Source organism: Balaenoptera ricei, chromosome 19, assembly GCF_028023285.1.
Source record: "Balaenoptera ricei isolate mBalRic1 chromosome 19, mBalRic1.hap2, whole genome shotgun sequence".
NCBI lineage: Eukaryota > Metazoa > Chordata > Mammalia > Artiodactyla > Balaenopteridae > Balaenoptera > Balaenoptera ricei.
In genome coordinates this window covers 6,105,754-6,122,725 of record NC_082657.1, presented here as the reverse complement: position 1 = coordinate 6,122,725, position 16,972 = coordinate 6,105,754, and the positions used below count along the sequence as shown (strand labels likewise).

At 52.1% G+C, this 16,972-nt stretch overlaps 1 protein-coding gene across 1 annotated transcript; it reads right to left on the bottom strand.

Moving 5' to 3' along the window:
* Positions 1-1,370: 1,370 nt before the first annotated feature.
* KLK14 (kallikrein related peptidase 14) lies at positions 1,371-5,704 on the bottom strand. The gene is made up of 5 exons (XM_059905976.1): positions 5,665-5,704; positions 4,651-4,816; positions 2,847-3,100; positions 2,129-2,265; positions 1,371-1,526 (listed from the first exon to the last, which is right to left on the bottom strand). The coding sequence occupies exons 1-5, from the start codon at positions 5,702-5,704 to the stop codon at positions 1,371-1,373; spliced, it is 753 nt and encodes a 250-aa protein (XP_059761959.1).
* Between the last annotated feature and the right edge of the window lie 11,268 nt (positions 5,705-16,972).

Sequence of the window (16,972 nt, the reverse complement as noted above, 5' to 3'; positions counted from 1 at the left end):
TTGATGAGTTTTGAGTATTGACTTTTAAAAAGTATACATTACTTAATTGTAAGTTTATGTAATTTAATTTTTAATAATGGCTGTGTTTAGCAACCGGCTCTCAAAATTCCTGAAAATTTGCCAAGAGGCTCTTATGGGCTGGGATGAGCTGGTCCTGGCACACGCAAAAGAGCTGCCACCCAGCCCAAGTTTAATGATTTTTTTATTCATAGGGACTCTCGACTTTGCTTTTAAATTATGTTTACTGTTTCTTGTCTGTGACCTCCTGCTAGAACGCAAGCTCTGTGACGAGAAGCATTTAGATTTGTCTGGCTCGTTCGCAGCCCTACTTCCAGTACCTAGAACCATGCCTGGCGCAGAGTAGGTACCCAGTAAATAGACCAAGGCCTGGTGCATAGTAGGTGCCCAATAAGTAGACCAATGCCTTGTACACAGTAGGTGCCCGATAAATAATCGTTCTTGAATGAAAGTAAGAAAGAGAATGAGATTCATAACACAATGATTTTGTGTAAATTAGAAGCAACACAATGCGACGGTGCATGTGTTCCAAGGATGCAGAGTATTCAAAGCCATCTGTGTTGATGCCTTTGGGGAGGGAGGGGAACCAGAGCCAGGGATGACAAATGGAAATAAATAAAACGAGAGCAGAGCTCTGTCAGGACCTGAGTGTGATTAACTCAACTCTCCTCACCTGAGATCTGACTAGGAAAAAGAGGATCTCTTCACTTGCGTAGCGTTTTCCAGGAAACAAGGCAGGTCTTTGCCCTCCCTGTCTGGGACCTCAGCAGTCCCTGCTCACAGGACTCTGAGAGGAGGCTGGGGGAAGGGCAGTCCTGCTCAGGGTCACCGTGCAAGGCTGGGGCGTTTCTTTCTACCACACCAAGTACAGTGGATGGTGAGGGGGCAGACCCCCAGGGGACACCATGCACTTTGGAACATGCCTCCTGGCTGGGCATGATTGGACCCCTGTGTGCATATCTGTTGGATGAATTAAATGAATGGAGAACGGAATTTAGGATTGTTAAAGTTTTATTAGTAGTATTTACCTGGTCTTTACAGACACTAAGAGTTTTGAACATTGGCTTCTTCGGAATATGGTGCCAGTGCAGCGCCTTTGCCTTCACGCTCCTACTCTGTGTGTCTTAGGGGCGCCTTGAATAATGACGGGGATGTTGTGGGGTGCAGAGAGAACCCCTGAAGGAACTGCTCTGGGAAAGGGGAGTGCTGAGCCTGGGGTCAGGAGCAGCATGCTGGAGGCCTGGGCTTGTGGGTCTGAGGGAGGGGGCGCCGGGGGCCGGGATCCCTGGGTCTGGAGTGGGAAGAGCAGGGTCTTGGGGAGCATGAGGGCAGGCGCTGTCCTGTAACACCGGCTACGATCTGCCCTGCATGGTTTCCTGGATCCAGTTTTGGTACTTGCACAGGTTTGTATAGACGCCGGGGTAACCAGGCTGGGCACAGTTCTCCATCCCCCAGGACACGAGGCCCTGGAGCTTTCCATCGCACACCAGGGGTCCCCCGGAGTCACCCTGAGGGGGAGAGACAGAGATGGAGACATCCACAGACAGATGACCAGAGCCGTGGGCATGGAGAACCCGAGAGGCAAAGATGGGACAGGGGTGGGCTGAGAGCCCTGGGCAGGGGCTCTGGAGATCTCAGCCCCTGGGCGTTGGGGTCACTGGTTCCCACTCTATGTCTCTGTCCCTTGGGCCCCTCTTCATCTTAGCTCTGTCTCTAGAAAACTATGTGTGTGTTTCCACATCCCCTGTCTCTGGAGCCATCGCTCAGGGATGGATTACGATCTCTAGAGGACCTGAGCCCGGCTTTCCAGGTGCCCGTATGTGATGATGGCAATGACAGGGGTGACCAGAGCTCTGTGCTCTTTCCATGGACTAGCTCATCTCATTCCACCGACTAAGACCTGCTACCCCCAGGGGACAGATGAGGAAACTGAGGTCCAATACCCAAGGGCGAACAGCGTGGAGGCAGCCTGGCTATTACAACCTCTCTCGTTCTCTGTGTGTGTGGGGGGGGGGGGGGCTCCCCTGATCTTCATGTTCCTGCGGTCCTTTTGTACCTAAGTCCCTGCTCCAAACAATCCCCCTGCCCGTGCTCTCTCCCTGGGCCTCACCTGACAAGAGTCCTTCCCGCCTTGGGGGACCCCTGCGCAGACCATGCCAGGGGTGATGGCTCCAGAATAGGCCCGCTGACACTCCTCATTCGAGAAGATGTTGATGTTCACGCATTGCAGAAAGTTGGGGAACCTGGCTGCAGGGGCACCGAGGGGTTACGATGGGGTCAACCCGTCAGCAAGACCCGGGGGTCACGGCCCCCAGCCCCGCCCCCCTCAGCAAGACCCCGGGGTCACGGCCCCCAGCCCCTCCCCCCTCAACAAGACCCCGGGCTCAGGGCCCCCAGTCCCTCCCCCCTCAGACCCAGGAGTCCAGGCCCTCAGCCCCTCCTCCCTCAGACCCAGGATCCAGACCTCCAGCCCCTCCCCCCTCAGACCCAGGATCCAGGCCCCCGGCCCCTCCCCCCTCAGACCCAGGGGTCAGGGCCCCCAGCCCCTCCTCCCTCAGACCCAGGATCCAGGCCCCCGGCCCCTCCTCCCTCAGACCCAGGATCCAGACCCCCAGGCCCCTCCCCCCTCAGACCCAGGAGTCCAGACCCCCAGCCCCTCCTCCCTCAGACCCAGGGGTCCCGGCCCCCAGCCCCTCCTCCCTCAGACCCAGGGGTCCAGGCCCCCAGCCCCTCCTCCCTCAGACCCAGGGGTCCAGGCCCCCAGCCCCTCCTCCCTCAGACCCAGGACTCAGACTTCCAGCCTCTCTTTCCTGACGCAGGACTCTCACCGACGGGACTGGATATCGTGCCCCAGCCCGACACACGGCAGGACGTCCCTGTGCTGGCACAGGAGCTGGCCATGGCGATGGGCTTCACTGCCCTCCCCAGCCGAGCAGGCCGCTCCAGCTCCAGCAGCATCAGGTCGTTGTCGATGGTCCGGGAGTTGTACTGGGGGTGTGGCACCTGGCGGATCACACGCAGCACCTGCTGTGTGACCTCCAAAATCCTCATGTTGTGCTTGCCCAGGGCCACTCGAAGGATCCTGGCCCATGACCCCCAAGAGTAGCGCCGCTCAGGGTCTGACCTGGAGAACTGTCCCCACCCTCCAGCGGCGCTCCCTTCCCTGGTGATGAGTTTTCCTCAAGCCTAACCCTCCCTCTGACTGCAGGCTGAGTGTTTCCCGGCACCCTGCACCCTTTCCCCCAGCCTGGGCTTTCTCTCTGGACCCAGTCTTACCATTCTCCCCTTCCCCTTGTGGGCTGCGCTTTGCCTTCTGACTTGGGTATAAGGTGATGATTGAGCGTTCTTGGCTCTGTCCTAGGGTCTGAACCTGGATCAATACTCTGAATTCTAAGTGAGACTCTGGGCTGTGGCTCTAGGCTCTAAACCAGAATTGGTATTCTGGAGTATCCTTTCCAGTTACTCCATTGCTTCAGGGAGGCCCCATTCCAGTTCTAGCCTGGCCTTTGGACTCTAAACATCCTGAACTTTTGAGTCTAAGCTAGGAGCTGGGTTCTAGATTGAATCTGGATGATAGCATACTTTTTAGATACTGGTGTGAGCTCCGGTTTCTAGGTTGAGTTCTGGGTTCTTGATTAAACTCTGGTTTATGACCTGGGTTGTAGACAATGGTTTGAGCTCTGTGCTCCAGTTGGGCTCAGGGCTCTAAACACCGGTCTGCATTCTTGACTCTAGGTTGGGTTCTGTTTTAGATCAAATTACAGGTGATAGTCTGGGCTCTTGGTTCTAGACTCTGGTCTGAGCCCTTGACCTCAGGTCAGGCTCTGGGTTCTAGATGGAGCTCCAGGTTATGGTCAGGTTATCCCAGGTTCTAGATGTTGGTTTCCATTCTAGACTCTGGGCCCTAGGTTCTACACTGAACTTTGGTTTACGGCATTAGATCTGGTTTATGGGCACTGGGTGAGCTTTTATCTGGACTTTGACTTCTAGTCTGGGGTCTGAGGTCCAGGTTTCAGTCTAGAATCCGAGAAGGGCTCTGGGTTCGATATGAAGCTTTAGATTATGGTCTTCATTCTGGGATGTAGATGGCGGGTTGAGGTCTGGGTTCTAGGCTGCTCAGAGAGGAGCTGTAGACTAGACTCTGGGTTAAACGTTGGATCTAGAACAAGCTTCAGGTTCTGTCTTTATCTTGCGCTCTGAGCTGTAAGCGGGTTTCTGGATTTACGTCTGGACTGTGGGCTCTGAGCCTGACTCTGGACTCCAGGAAGTGTTCTGAGAGGGGTCCTGAGCTTCTGAAGGTAGACTGTGTCCAGAATTCAACCACCACTCTGGCACAGGCTCCTCATCTTCGTCTCTAGGTAGAGCTTGGCCTCTGGATGGATCTCAGGTTATGTGTTAGAGTCTAGATTCTGTGTGGGACTCTAAGCTTGTGTATGGGTTCTAAATGGTTGATCTGCTTTTAGAATCTAAACCGAGTTCAAGATTTATGGCTGGATTCCATGTTCTGAGCTGGGTCTGTTGTTCTAAGCTCTTGTCTAGACCCCAAACCAGGGTCCAGCTACTACACTGGGTTCTACACAGGGCTAGACTCTGGAACTCACTTGGCAGAAGAAAAAGGAGAGGGTCACTCACGGACGGGCGCAGTGAGCGGCGGTGATCACCCATCGCTCGGACAGCAGGGACCCTCCACAGAGAAAACTACGGCAGGGACCTGTCAGTAGGGCTGCCTGCCATGGTTGGGAGTGCCGGGCGCATCTGTAGCCACCAATTATCTTGTTACTTTGGTTCTGTGCCATGGCTAGGAGAAGGCAAGCGTGAGGTGGAGTGGGGAAAGTAGATGAACAAATGCTCTCCATCTACCTCCAACTCTCTAGGACATCCGGAATCCACAAATCCCCCCTTTTTTGCCTAATCCTTAAACCACCCACCTTTATCTACCCCACCCTATATGAGATATGCCCAACACTGCCCCCCATTATTGTCCCAACATAACCAGGGAGTTCTCTGACACCCCCTCACCCCCAGGCACCTCCATAGTATCTATTATTGGATCCCAGGGCCACCTCATCCAGGGTCCTGATACAGCTACTATGCTTGACTCTGCTTCTCCACGAATACTTTCTGTCATCACTTTTCACAATACAACACAATGCCACCCAGTAATCTTCCAACACCTTCAGGGAGCTGCCTGTTCCTTCCCCGAACTTCTCACTCCATGTGACGCCCCAGGATCCACTATCTCTCCCCACACCCACTCTGCGTGCCACACCACTCTCCCTGCCAGGAGCTCACCACCCCATCATCATTCCCACCATCATTTCTGGCAACACGCTGTCTTTCCCGTATTAGTTCTTCCCTAACGCAATCAAGAAGTGTCTTGCTGTCCTTTCTAGGAAGACCCAGTCAGGACCCCATAGTTCTACTCAATTCCTCTCTTATTTCTCCCCATCTCCTACAACTCCCCGGACCCTGTGATCTCCTAATACCTCCACAACTTAGAACTCAGGCCCCCCTCTCCAGCATGCACCTCAGCCATCATCCCCAAACTACTCCCTGCCCCTTCTCACCAGGTCACCTGTGAGCACGTCGGGTCCCCAGGACCCTTCCCCACCTCTTCTCAGGGTCCAGGTCCCACTGTTGTCTTACCTACAGCCAAGATCTGAAGCGCTGTCAGCAGGAGGAACATTCTGAGGGCTGGGGGCTGGATTCTGGCAAATGCAGAGAGAAAGTGAGGGTTAAGGAGGCTGTGAGAGACGCAGAAGGTATAGTTCAGAGACAGAGAGAGCGTCTTAGACAGAGACTAAGACCCATAGAGACATGGATGAGGGACAGAATAGAGAACAGAGACCAGGTAGGTCAGAGACAGAGAGAGCGTCTTAGACAGAGACTAAGACCCATAGAGACATGGATGAGGGACAGAATAGAGAACAGAGACCAGGAGGGCAGGGTCTGGGGGCTCCTTGGTGGCTGGAGAGAGGATGCTGAGAAGGGTTCAGGTCCTGCCTGGATGTCTCCTGTCTGGAGGAGCGGGGAAGATGTCTTGCTTCCTTGTCACTCATGGAGGCCTTTTATCTCTGGCCTGAGTAGCTGGTGCTTCTCCTCCACCCTTCTGACTTTTTTTTTTTTTTTTATTGCCTACTTCCCATTCCAGGATCCCTGTTCCATCTCTTCCCTCTCCCCTCTCACCAGAGAAGTAGTCACAATAGTTAATGAGAACCCGCCTGCCTGGTGAGGGAAGGTGTTGTAATCTGGAAGGAATCCAGGGAGGGGGACCCCAGGGCAGGGTGGACAGGGTAGGGGTGGGAGAGGGGCAGAGAGAGGGAGGGACAGAGGCCGAGAGAGGGGCTGCCATAGGAGGAGAGAGAGTCTAGGAAATGTGAGAGAAGTAGCATATGAAGGTGGAGAGGCAGAGAAAGAGTAAGAGAAATACAGGCCAGAGAGAGAAGAGTCAGAGGTAGAGAGAATTCAGGGAGATGGAGAACGAGGGAGAGGAATATAGATGGGGAAGGGAGGCAGACAGCAAAAGACAGAACAGATGGGGGCAGGGCACAGGGACAGACATTCATGGAGAGGTGAGTGTGGCAACGTGAGAGACAGAAACACAGAAAAACAGAGGGGAGAAGGGGGAAGGCAGAATAGAAACAGGCACAGAGAAAGAGAAAAAAAGTGAAGAGAGAGAAAGGAGGCGGAGGTACCCCAACTCCAAACACACCCACACAGAATAATAACAGTGATGATGAAAGGAGGCCAAGAGATGACAAATGAGGACGTGGTGATACAGGGAACAGTGAGGAGGAGATGCAGGACCTGGCAGAGGACAATGGGGAGATGGAGGGAGAGGGGGACGCAGAGGAGACTGAGAAAGAGGAGACACAGCCGCAGAGGAAGAGAGAGAAAGGGGTGCGGGTGAGGAGCCGGCAGGAGACTGGAGGTGCTGGGGCACCTGGTGCTGGGTGGTCCTGTCTCCTAGGCTTTCTCACTTTGTGGTCCGGGAGCAAGGGCCCCGGCAGGGAGCGAGCGGGGGGTGGGTGGGGGAGGTCAGGGCAGGACTTGTGTCCCCCAGCTCAGGCTCTGCAGAGAGGTCAGGGGAGAGTGGGATACAGGGACCCAGAGAGAGGGGGAGAGGGACCCGGAGAGAGCAGGAGAGACAGAGTGATGAGGTGGGGATTGGTTCCAGGCAGACGGAGGAGGGCCTGGGTTTGGGGGACTCATCCTATCTTTGGGCAGGGCTCGCTGGCCTCAGCCCCTCCCCCAGCCTCTTAAACTCCCTAATGACTGCATCTGTCTCTGGGCTTGGGCAGCCCATCTGGACCACCACACAGCGACTCAGGAGGCCACATCTGTGCACTCTCCCTCCCTCACCAACCCCGGGGCTTGCTCCCAAACCGCTTTCCTCCGCTCTCCCCCTGGGCTGGTCTCCGCCCCTAGGGAGTCCCTCTGTGCCTATGCCCACCTAGCCCCCTGTGCGTGTCTGTTTCCCGTGAACTGGCTCTGCTGAGGGACCTCGCTGCTTTGAACTGAAGGTCTTGGCTCAGGCCCTGGGAAACCAGAAGGGCGAGATGCGCAAACAGAAACCCCTCTGACGGCGCAGGGCGGCACAGGCGGCTACTCTGTGAGCGCTCAGTTCTGCATCTTGATGCCATTGTGGTTACACGGATCTACACTTGGGATAAAATTACACAGAAACACACGTGCACATACGTGCACAGGCAAAAAGATGCACGTAAACAACGAACACCGAATGAGACCTGTAGTCTGGTCAATAGCATGGTACCCTCGTCGATTTCCCGGCTCTGATTTTGGACTGCAGTTATCTGAGCTGTCACGACTGGGGGAAGCTGGGGGAAGGGTATTGGGACTCTGTACTCTCTGCGCAACTTCCTGTGAGTCTGTCATTATTTCAAACTAAAGAATTAACAACAAAACAAATTCCTGGTAAGCGCAAGCCCTGCCCCCCTCCATTTGAGCAGAAGTCTGTGATCTGGGGGACTCACGGGGACCCTCTGCTGAGCTAGAAGGCCTAGGTAAACCTGAGATCTCCCTCTTCCTAGAAAGAACACTCGGCTTAAGCAGAAGGCCTTGGCAAACCCCAGGGAGCGCAAGAAAAAAGTGCTGGGGATGCAACCGCGAATAGGGCTCAGTTAACTGCCGTATCCCCCCCATCCCAGCCCCTAGTTCCCTCAGGGTCACTGCCAGGTTACTCATTCCCCTCCCGTCAGACTCCACTCTGGGCTGTCTTGCTCCCTACTCCGCCTGCCACAGTATTGTTTGCCATGACAGGGGTCCTCAAAAAATATTTGATGATGAATGAATGAATGAACATATGGCCACAGTCCTCGCCTTCAAGAAACTCACGGTCTGGCAGGAAAGGCCCAAGAGGCAACAGGAAACTCCGTCTGGTGTGATGTGTGCTCTAATGGGGGTGGTAGGGGAGTGAGTGGCAGTGTTGAAGGGCCTGATGAAGCCCCAGGGGCGGGGAAAGTGTTTCCGGAGGGCGGGCTGTCTAAGCTGGGTACCGCGGCTCAATATTATAAAACAACCTAAATGGGAAAAGAATTTGAAAATACATGTGTATGTATAACTGGGTCACTTTGCTGTACACCTTAAACTAACACAACATTTTTTTGTTGCTGTTTGTTTGTTTTAAACATTTTTATTGGAGTATAATTGCTTTACAATGGTGTGTTAGTTTCTGCTTTATAACAAAGTGAATCAGCTATACATATACATATATCCCCATATCTCTTCCCTCTTGTGTCTCCCTCCCTCCCGCCCTCCCTATCCCACCCCTCTAGGTGGTCACAAAGCACCGAGCTGATCTCCCTGTGCTATGCGGCTGCTTCCCACTAGCTATCTATTTTACACTTGGTAGTGTATATATGTCCATGCCACTCTCTCACTTCATCCCAGCTTACCCTTCCCCCTCCCCGTGTCCTCAAGTCCATTCTCTATGTCTGTGTCTTTATTCCCGTCCTGCCCCTAGGTTCTTCATGACCTTTTTTTTTTTTTTTTAGATTCCATATGTATGTGTTAGCATACGGTGTTTGTTTTTCTCTTTCTGACTTACTTCACTCTGTATGACAGACTCTAGGTCCATCCACCTCACTACAAATAACTCAATTTCGTTTCTTTTTATGGCTGAAGAATGTTCCATTGTATATATGTGCCACATCTTCTTTATCCATTCATCTGTCGATGGACACTTAGGTTGCTTCCATGTCCTGGCTACTGTAAATAGAGCTGCAATGAACATTGTAACACAACATTGTTAATCAACTATACTCCAATACAAAATTAAAAGTTAAAAAAAATGAATTTCCAGCTTTAAATTGTCAAAAAACAAAAACAAAAACAAAAACAAAACCCACACGTCTACTGAGGTCTTGGTTCAGCCAGGTGCTGTGTTATGTTCTTCTTCCTGCTTTTTTTTTAATGTTCAAAACTTTTTTAAAAATAAAATTTTTTATTGTGGTGAAGTATAATACATACATAACATAATAAATACATAAATATAATAAATACATAACATAAAACTTACCATTGAAAACATTTTTTAAAATAAATTTTATTTATTTATTTATTTTTGGCTGCGTTGGGTCTTCGTTGCTGTGCGCGGGCTTTTCTCCAGTTGTGGCGAGCGGGGGGCTACTCTTTGTTGCAGTGCGCGGGCTTCTCATTGCGGTGGCTTCTCTTGTTGCGGAGCACAGGCTCTAGGTGCGCGGGCTTCAGTAGTTGTGGCTTGCGGGCTCAATAGTTGTGGCTCATGGGCTCTAGAGCGCAGGCTCAGTAGTTGTGGTGCACGGGCTTAGTTGCTCCGCGGCATGTGGGATCTTCCCAGACCAGGGCTCGAACCCGTGTCCCCTGCATTGGCAGGCGGATTCTTAATCACTGTGCCACCAGGGAAGCCCCTTAAAACATTTTTAAATGGCATGAAGTACATTCACTTGGTTGTGCAACCATCACCATCATCTGTCTCCAAAACCTTTTCATCTTCCCCAACTGCAACTCTGTCCCCGTGAAACACGGGCTCCCCATCCTCCCTCCCCCAGGCCCTGGTAACCTTCATCCTACTTTCTGTCTCTATGAATCTGACTGCTCTAGGTATTTCATATAAGTGCCATCATGTAGTAATTGTGTGATTATTTTTTGTGTGTCTGGCTTATTTCCCTGAGCATAATATCCTCAAGGTTCATGTCAGAATTTCCTTCCTTTTTCTTATACTTTGTTTTGCTGCGTCATGCGGCATGCAGAATCTTATTTTCTGGACCAGGGATCGAACCTGCACCCCCTACAGTGGAAGCGCAGATTCTTAACCACTGGACCACCAGGGAAGTCCCAAGAATTTCCTTCCTTTTTAAGGCTGGATCATACACCACCGTATGGACAGGCCACAATTTGTGTATCCAGGTAACTTCTTTATGTGGGTTAGCTTCTTTCATTCCTCCTTCCCTCCCTCCCTTCCCCTCTCCCTTTCTCCCTATCCCTCCTTCCATTCAACAAATATTTCTTGAGCACCTACTAGGTATCAGGCACGGTTCTAAGTGCTGAGGATACGGCAATAAACAAAATAGACGGAGATCCGTACCCTCCTGATGCTTCCATTGTGGAAGGAAAGGCAACCAAGCAAAAGAAAGTTAAATAAATACAATGTATACTATTGCAAGTTACGAGTGCTAAGAAGAATAAGAAAGCAGGGAAGAGGTCAGTGTCCAGGGAAGGCCTGACTGAGGGGATTTTTGAGCAAAGACCTGCAGATTGTCAGGGATACCGGGGGAAGACTGTTCCAGACAGAGAGAGCAGCACGTGCAAAGGCCCTGAGGTGGAAGGAGGTCTGATGTGTCTGGGGACCAGTGAGGAGGCCAGTGTGGCTGGTGCAGCATGAGCCAGGGAAGAAAATAGAAGGAAATGAGGGTGGTGAGGTCATGGAAAGTCCAGACTCCATGGGCTAGGGACTATCTTGGGCCCATTTTACAGTCTGAGAAACGGAGGCTGGGGGAAGGGGGAAGTGGCTTGTCCAAGGTCATCCAGCTGGTAAGCCCAGGAGGAAGCGTACAAACTCCTGGACTCTCTGAATCCTCTCTATGGTCTCCCGAGGTGATCTGAGCCTCAGTTCCATCGGAGCACTGATTTGTGTGTCCAACACTGTTTTAACGCATTTTTCGTAAGTTAACTTACCGAACCCTTCCCACGGTCTGCTGAGAAAGGTACACTTATTATTCTCCATGTGCAGAAGGAGAAGTGGAGACGCCCATGCAAGGTTACACAAAGCTGCGTGGTGGCACCGTGAAGCAAACCCAGGCGGAGAGCTCTTAACAACCTCAGGGATGCCCGAAAACAAAGGCGTGGGTGGTGCATCTGCCCAGCCGAGTGGTGGGATTAGCCCCAGACAAAAGGAAAGACACCTCTTCCCTTGTTCAGAAGGGAAGAAGGAAAGGGTGGGGGAGTTTGCAGGTGGGGTGTGGGTCGGGTGGCCAGAAGCGGAGGGAGGGCTGGGCCAGGGAGACTAGGAGGCCCAGGCCAACTCATCTCAACGGGCACCTGGTTGGGGAGGTGAGGATGGCGAGCAGGTTCCCAGGTGAGGCTGGTGACCAGGAATTTAAAGAGGCGTCCTCTGAGCAGCCAGATGATTTTGCTTTGTTTCCTCCCGCAAAGGACAGCGGGAGGGGGTGTGGTAAAGGGGCGGAAGGTAGGGGTAAAGGAGGTGCAGAAATAAGGGCCTTGGTGGAGGGAGGGCTGCACAAAGAGGGTCAGGGTGTCTTTGAGGTGGAAGAACAGGTATGGCAGAGCTCTGGAAGCATGGGAGGCTGTAGTCTGGGAGTGGGATGTGGGATTTTGTGGTTTTAGAGGTGGAGCTCTTCTGATGGAGGTAGGGGTCAGGGTGTACCTGTGGGACTGGGTGATGGGGGAGGTGGTCTCTGGCCACCTGGAGGCTGAGAGACTGTGAAGCCAGGGGGTCCTCTCTCCTGGGGGCTCCTGGGGGCTCCTGACTCCCTGTCAGCAAATGCCTGTCTCTATCTCCATTTATAATACAAATCTGGCAGGTTGTCAAGGACTTTCCATACATTATCACATGTAATCCTCACAAGAGCTTTATGAGGTTAAGGTTAGGGTTAGTACCGTGTTAGAGATAACGAAACCAGGTCTCAGGCAGAAGTCACTTGTGCAAATGGCATTAGCCAGGATTGGAACCTGGGTCATCTGGCTGTTAAATGCCATGCCATTCTGTCTCCAAATCTGTCTCCATGCCATCGAGGGTGGGGAGTTCTCCGCTGGATCCTCTTCTCCTGGAACAGCCCCAGCGGCTGAGAGTTCCTGCAAAGAATGTTTCTGGTATGTGCAAGTGGACCCTCACCTTGGGAATTTCCTGGTGGTCCAGTGGTTAGGACTCCACCCTTCCACTGCAGGGGGCATGGGTTCGATCCCTGGTCAGGGAACTAAGATCCCGCAGGCTGCTAAAACAAAAAGCAAAACAAAACAAAAAAACCAAACCAAAACAAACAAAACACAAACGGACCCTCACCTTTGTCTTCTGTCTCCCATCAGCTCTTGGTTGGCAATTTCTCTAGTACCTCCTAAATGTCACGTCTTGCTTAATTCCCCCATTGGCCCTGTGTGGTACACACAATCACACCCATTCTACAGATGCGGAAACTGAGAGAAATGAGGTCAGTTGCCCAACAAGCAAGTGGTGGAGCTTGGATTGGAACCCCAGCCCATCTGACTCCATGCTCCTCTGCTGCTGATTTCACGTGTCTCTTTGATTACCCAGACTCTCTCTGGGTAATCTCTTAGATGGCTCTGAGTCAGCACCTGAATCTGCTACATGCCAGGCAGCTTCTGCGTACACACCTGGGTGCCCCTGGTGCCCCGTCAACAGCCAACGAACATCTCTGCCCCACCTCCCTCCATCTCCATCATCAATCACTTATTTCCCTTTGTTGGTGGTGACACCATCCTCTCCCCAGTTGCTTTCGTCAAAAGCTGGGAGTGGTCCTTGATCCCCTCCCTCACTCCCACTTCCTACTTTGGCACTTCCTGTCACCTTAGTGCCAAAATAGACACTGAATCCACCCACTTACTTCCTCTCACTCACCCTTGTCCAAGCTACCCTTACGTCTCACCTGGACAGGTGCAAGAGCATCCAAGCTAGTCTCCCTGCTTCCACATTCAACCCCATTCCCACCTCCCCCCACTCCTACCCCACACTAAGTTCATTCTCCACTTGGCAGCCAATATGGTCTTAAAATATAAAAGAGTATCATGTTAAACCCTGCTTAAAGCCCATCTATGATTTCCCACTGCAATTGTAATAAAACCTAAACACCTCCAAGGCACTCTGTGTCTGGCTTTATGTCCGCCTCTCCAGCCTCACCATTCCGTCATGCACTGTGCCTCAGACCCCCTGGACTTCCTTGACTTTCTTGACATGGTAGGTGCCTTCCCACCTCAGGGCCTGTCTTTGCTGTTCCCTCTGCCTGGGACACGCATCCCATCACTCTGCCCGTGATCACCTTCTCTAGAGTAGACATTCCCTTCTAGTTTCTATCTCAGCCCCTTGTTGGTTTCCTTTCTGTGCCTCATTTCAATCTATAATTGCTTTATGTGTTTGCTTCCTTTTTTATTGTTGTTGTTGTTTTTTCTCTATGGTATTTATCACCATCGGATGTCCCTCGTGTTTTATTTATCTCCTTTTCTGTGTAGTCTATCTCCCACAATTTGAGTGCCAACTCTGATAGGGCAGGGGGTTTTGCCTGCTTTCTTGGCTTCTGTTCCCTGGCACATAGTAGGTGCTCAGTAAACATTTATGGAATGAAGAAACATTTCTCTCACTCAGACTGAGGCTTCATGAGGGCAGGGACCTTGTCTAAAGTGCTCACTGCTGAATCCCTGGAGCCCACTCTGGTAGCTGGCATGTGCAGGGCCTCTACGAAAACAGGCTGAATGAGAGTGAGATTACTGAGAGCCTTCCTCTCCCCAGAATCTCTGCACCCAATGCCTCTACATCTTCAGACCTGACAGGAATCTCTAATTATCCAGCCCTGGGAGAGCACACACAGGGGGAAGATGGGGAAGCCCATCTTTCTGAGATCGGGTTCCAAATCCTTGCAGGAAAGAATGCTTCTGACTCCAGGGGATGGTACCTTAAGGCGTGGGGGATTCCTGCCTCATCAGTCCTGGTCCTTTCACAGACATTCGATAAGTATAAAGGACCCCTTGTGTTTAGGTAAGGGCTGCATTCACCAAGGCCCATGGGCTCCCAGACAGAGAGCCCATTGAGGGCAGGGACTGGGGCTGACCCAGCTCTGTTTCCCCGGTGCCCCGTGCAGGGCCTGGCTCCTGGGAGGTGCCAGCAAATGTTGGCTTCCTGAATAAAGAGATGATCCTTATCGCTGCTGTGCTCAAAAATCTCCTGACCTCCGCCTCAGCCAAAGCCCTGCTCCATCATGACTAGACTTCTTGCCTGGGCAACACCTGTGCCCCACCCTCCTTGTTTACCACGACTTTCTCCCTCAGAAAGACTCTCCCGTGTTCACCACGGCCTGCCTAAGTGGCAAACATCTTTATTTTTGTTCAGCCTGTTTAGGAGAGGTTTCTCTTGTATTTACAGTTTGGGGGGTTTAGGCAGGAGCTCTTAATACTTTCAAGGCACACCCTAGAGTTTAGTAGGATTTCCAGACTTCTTAAATAGCCCTCATCTCTGTTCCCACCATTCCCACCCGCTTATGGTTTTGGCTTCTCCCTGGCCTCCTGGCCTTGAAGTCCCCCTCCCCCATCCCCACCCCACAGTCCTCCTAGACACAGATCCAGAAGGCTCTTTCTGACACCCGGGGCGAGGCCTGTCTGCTCTAAACCCTTCCTGGTGCCCCATCACCCCAGCGGGAAATCTGCCTTGTGCAATGGCATCCTGACCCTCTTGGGGGTGGGGTGGGGAGACGCTGGCCGCCCTCACCAGCTCCTGCCCGGGCGTCCTACACCAGAGGCAACCATTCCGCCCGGTTCACGGTGTGTCCTTTCCTGCAGGCCTTTCCACCTGCTGTTCTCTGGGCCGCAGGTGCACCCGTCCTCCTCCACCCTTTTCCCCGTGCTCATTCTTACTCATCTTCTGGGGCCTGGTTTAAACACTACCTCCTTCAGAAAGCGTTCTATGACGCCCCACGCCAAGTTAACCGCCCCACCTCTGGTCTCCCCTGTGCCCTTACGAACCCCCGCCGTGACACGTATCCCTTTGGGTCTTGATTTGCCAGTGTCGGTCCGTGCCGCCTCCCCCATCAGACAGAGAGCCCATTGAGGGCAGAGACTGGGGCTGACCCAGCTCTGTTTCCCCGGTGCCCCGTGCAGGGCCTGGCTCCTGGGAGGTGCCAGCAAATGTTGGCTTCCTGAATAAAGAGATGATCCTTTTCACCCCTCGGCTCCAAAATCTCCGTGGCTTCGGCCTCAAAATCACAGCTGTGCCCATGCAATCGGGCCCCTCTTACCTCTCTCCTCCACCTACCCGCTCCACCACTCCCCTGCCTCCCTTGGCCTTTGCCCACGCTGTTCCCACAGATCTGCAGAGCCCACTGCCTCACCTTGTGTGGGTCTCTGCTCAAATGTCATCTTCTCCTCGAGGTCTGCCCTATCCACCCTACTTAAATGTGTGGCATGCTTCCCATCCTCCGATTAATCAATTTATCACCATCTGACACATTACATAGTCTACTTATTTTCCTCCTTTCTTGGCCTCTCCCATGAGGGCAGGTTTTTGTTTTGTTCATTGTTGTCACAAATTGAGTGCTCAATAAATATTTGCAGAATGAATGAATGAATGAACACATGGATCTTGAGGTCATGGAAGGTTTCCAGCGTTCATAGGGGACCTTCAGGTTTCTGCCAGACTGTGTCTCTCGCCCTTGGAGGCTGGCTCAGGCCAGGGGGACCGGTGGGGAGGTGGGAGGAGAGAGCAAAGCTCCCCAACCAGGCAGCGGAAAGACTTTGCTCTTCGGTCAATGGCCATCCGATGCAAGGTGTGGTCACAGTGACCCCCTTGTGGTAGGAGCTGAGAACAGCATTTTCCCCAGCTCCCGCTTGAGGCCCTCTTGTCACATTTGCCACAGAACTGTGGTTGAATCTGAATAGAGACGGGTTGTAAGTGTAACATACATACCGGATTTTGAAAACTTAGTACCAAAAAAAGGTAAAATATCCTCAAGGTTTTAATTTATTTATTTTTGGCTGTGTTGGGTCTTCGTTGCTGGGCGCGGCCTTTCTCTGGTCTACTCTTCCTTGTGGTGCGCGGGCTTCTCATTGCTGTGGCTTCTTTTGTTGCGGAGCACCGGTTCTAGGCGCGTGGGCTTCAGTAGTTGTGGCACACAGACTTAGTTGCTCCGCGGCATGTGGGATCTTCCCAGACCAGGGATAAAATCGTGTCCCCTGCATTGGCAGGCGGATTCTTAACCACTGAGCCACCAGGAAGTCCCATCCCCAAGGTTTTAAAATATTGATTACATGTTAAAATAGTAATATTTTGGATATAGTGGGTCAAATAAAATACATTATTAAATTTTCCCCTCCCCCTCCTTAAAAAATATGGCTACTTGTAATTTTGAAATTACACATATGGCTCGCATTATATTCCTATTGGATAGTGCTACTCTAAACCACAACAGAAATCTAACCAACCACCCACCTCCTGGTGTGAAGGTGTGAAGGTGTGACGGGAGAAACTCGGTTACAGAAAAGTCCCTTGCCCAAAACCACAGGGTGAATCCGTGGCCGACCTGCAACAAGGGCCCAGGTCCTCTTGCTTCCAGCAGGCGGCATAGCAAAAAGGTTCAAGAGCCCTAGCTCCTTCACTGATTTGCTGCTGTGTGACCTTGGGCAAGTCACTTCACCCCTCTGAGTCAAAAATTTACCCTTTGTAAAATTGGGGATCAAAACGCAAGGAAGGAGTGTTCCGCAGTGCCTGGTGCGCTAG